Source organism: Fulmarus glacialis, unplaced genomic scaffold (assembly GCF_000690835.1).
Source record: "Fulmarus glacialis isolate BGI_N327 unplaced genomic scaffold, ASM69083v1 scaffold27389, whole genome shotgun sequence".
Lineage (NCBI taxonomy): Eukaryota > Metazoa > Chordata > Aves > Procellariiformes > Procellariidae > Fulmarus > Fulmarus glacialis.
Genome location: NW_009233092.1, coordinates 4,442 through 5,953, shown reverse-complemented (window position 1 = coordinate 5,953; position 1,512 = coordinate 4,442). Strand labels below are relative to the sequence as shown.

The 1,512-nt window shown below is 56.4% G+C and overlaps 1 protein-coding gene across 1 annotated transcript in view; it reads right to left on the bottom strand.

The window, feature by feature from the left end:
* Positions 1 to 609: 609 nt before the first annotated feature.
* LOC104082178 (glycosyltransferase-like protein LARGE2) overlaps positions 610 to 1,512 on the bottom strand; it is a gene marked incomplete at its 5' end in the record, with an annotated part of 4,485 nt that continues 3,582 nt past the window's right edge. The window contains 1 exon segment of the mRNA XM_009585195.1: positions 610 to 895. Coding sequence (XP_009583490.1) covers positions 610 to 895 — 286 coding nt within the window.

The window sequence follows — 1,512 nt, the reverse complement described above, 5'->3', positions numbered from 1 at the left end:
GCGCCAGGCAGAGCAAGCCCAGCGATGCTTTTCCCCAGCCGAGGCTCAGGCTACCCCTGTGTTGCTCTCCTCCCGCTGCTTTCCCTCCAGGGGACACGTACAGGCTTGCAGCAGAAAAAAAATTAATAACCAGGCAGTTCTAACAAGGATGTGAAAAAGAATAAAAAAGCTTTAATTTAAAAATTAAATTAAAAAGAGAGAATAAGCAAGAGGCGCTTGTGCCCTTTCCATACCCAGCGCTTTGTATGGCTCCTCCTGGCCGCTCCCACCATGGACGGAAATCCTACACCTGCACAGAGCTGGCTCTTGCAGCCCAGAGTAACGCTAAGGAGAGAACAGTGGAGACTGCAGCAGCAACTGGCCTGGAGAGCCTCCAGGGCCACCAGCAAAATCATCCAGGAGGAAGAAAGAATTTAAAAAAAAAAAAACAAAAAAAACCCAAGACACCCTAATCATTTAATTCTGATGAGAAAAGTATTAAATAAATAGCGTGAGGAAAGCAACGCATCCTCTGTGCTCCAGTGTGTGATAGTGGTGGAACAGTGCCCGGCCAAGCTGCTCCCGGCACAGGGATCCTGCCACAGTGCTCAGCTACGGTCTTGTCCAGTGTCAACCACATCCCTGATTGTTGATGGCAACGTCTGCGCTGCCAAGAGCTGGGGAGGAGCAGGGTGGTCCCCTGCCAGGAATTTCTCCAAGCGTGTGCTGGCCCACGAAGCTGCTGTTTTGCCCGTCGCGATGGCTGCCTGGCGTGGTTCGCAGCCCTGCCCGGCGGGGCACTGCCAGCCCCAGGACGGGGCCCGTCACCAGCACGGCTGCTTCCAGCCGGGAGGCGCAGGCCTGTTCTGGGAGCTCTCTGCTGGGGACAGCAGACAGCCCGTCCTGCTCTGAGTGACTGCCACACCACCAGTACTGGGCCAACCCCACTGGAGACTCTACATCCATACGGATGGGGAGTAACAATATTTTGCCCTGTTGACCAGCCAGCCTCGGTCCGGGCTTGAACCAGATCTCCACAGCTCCTGGTACTCCCTGACCCCACCTCCCAGGGTGCTGGGAGGCTTTCTCTCAGCCTGGCTCCACAAAAGATGCAAAAGGATGCTCTACATCCTCGTCTCCCACTCACCAAAGCCCTGGAGGGGTGTGCGGAGGATTGGGACCTGGGACCACAGAGCAGGGTGAGATACAGCTCTCAGGCTTCTTGAGGAGCCAGGACACCCAGGCTGAGGTGAACTAGTGAAGGCTGAGAATCCACATCTGCTAAAACAGGGGAGGGAGGAGACCCGTCCCCCTGGCCCCTGGCAATGGGGAAGTTCCCCTGTAACACAGGAAGGCTGCTGCTCTGAAAATCTGCTGCTCTGAAAAAAAACCCCTTGGCCACACCGCAGCAGCTGGCACTGCCTGTTCTCGCAGCTGGCATCTTCCATCTTATCTACGGGCATCCCGTCGCTGGGCTGGAGAGGCTCTGCTGCCAGCTCGGTTCCCTTGGGCCAAGCTGTGGTGGTGGGCCGG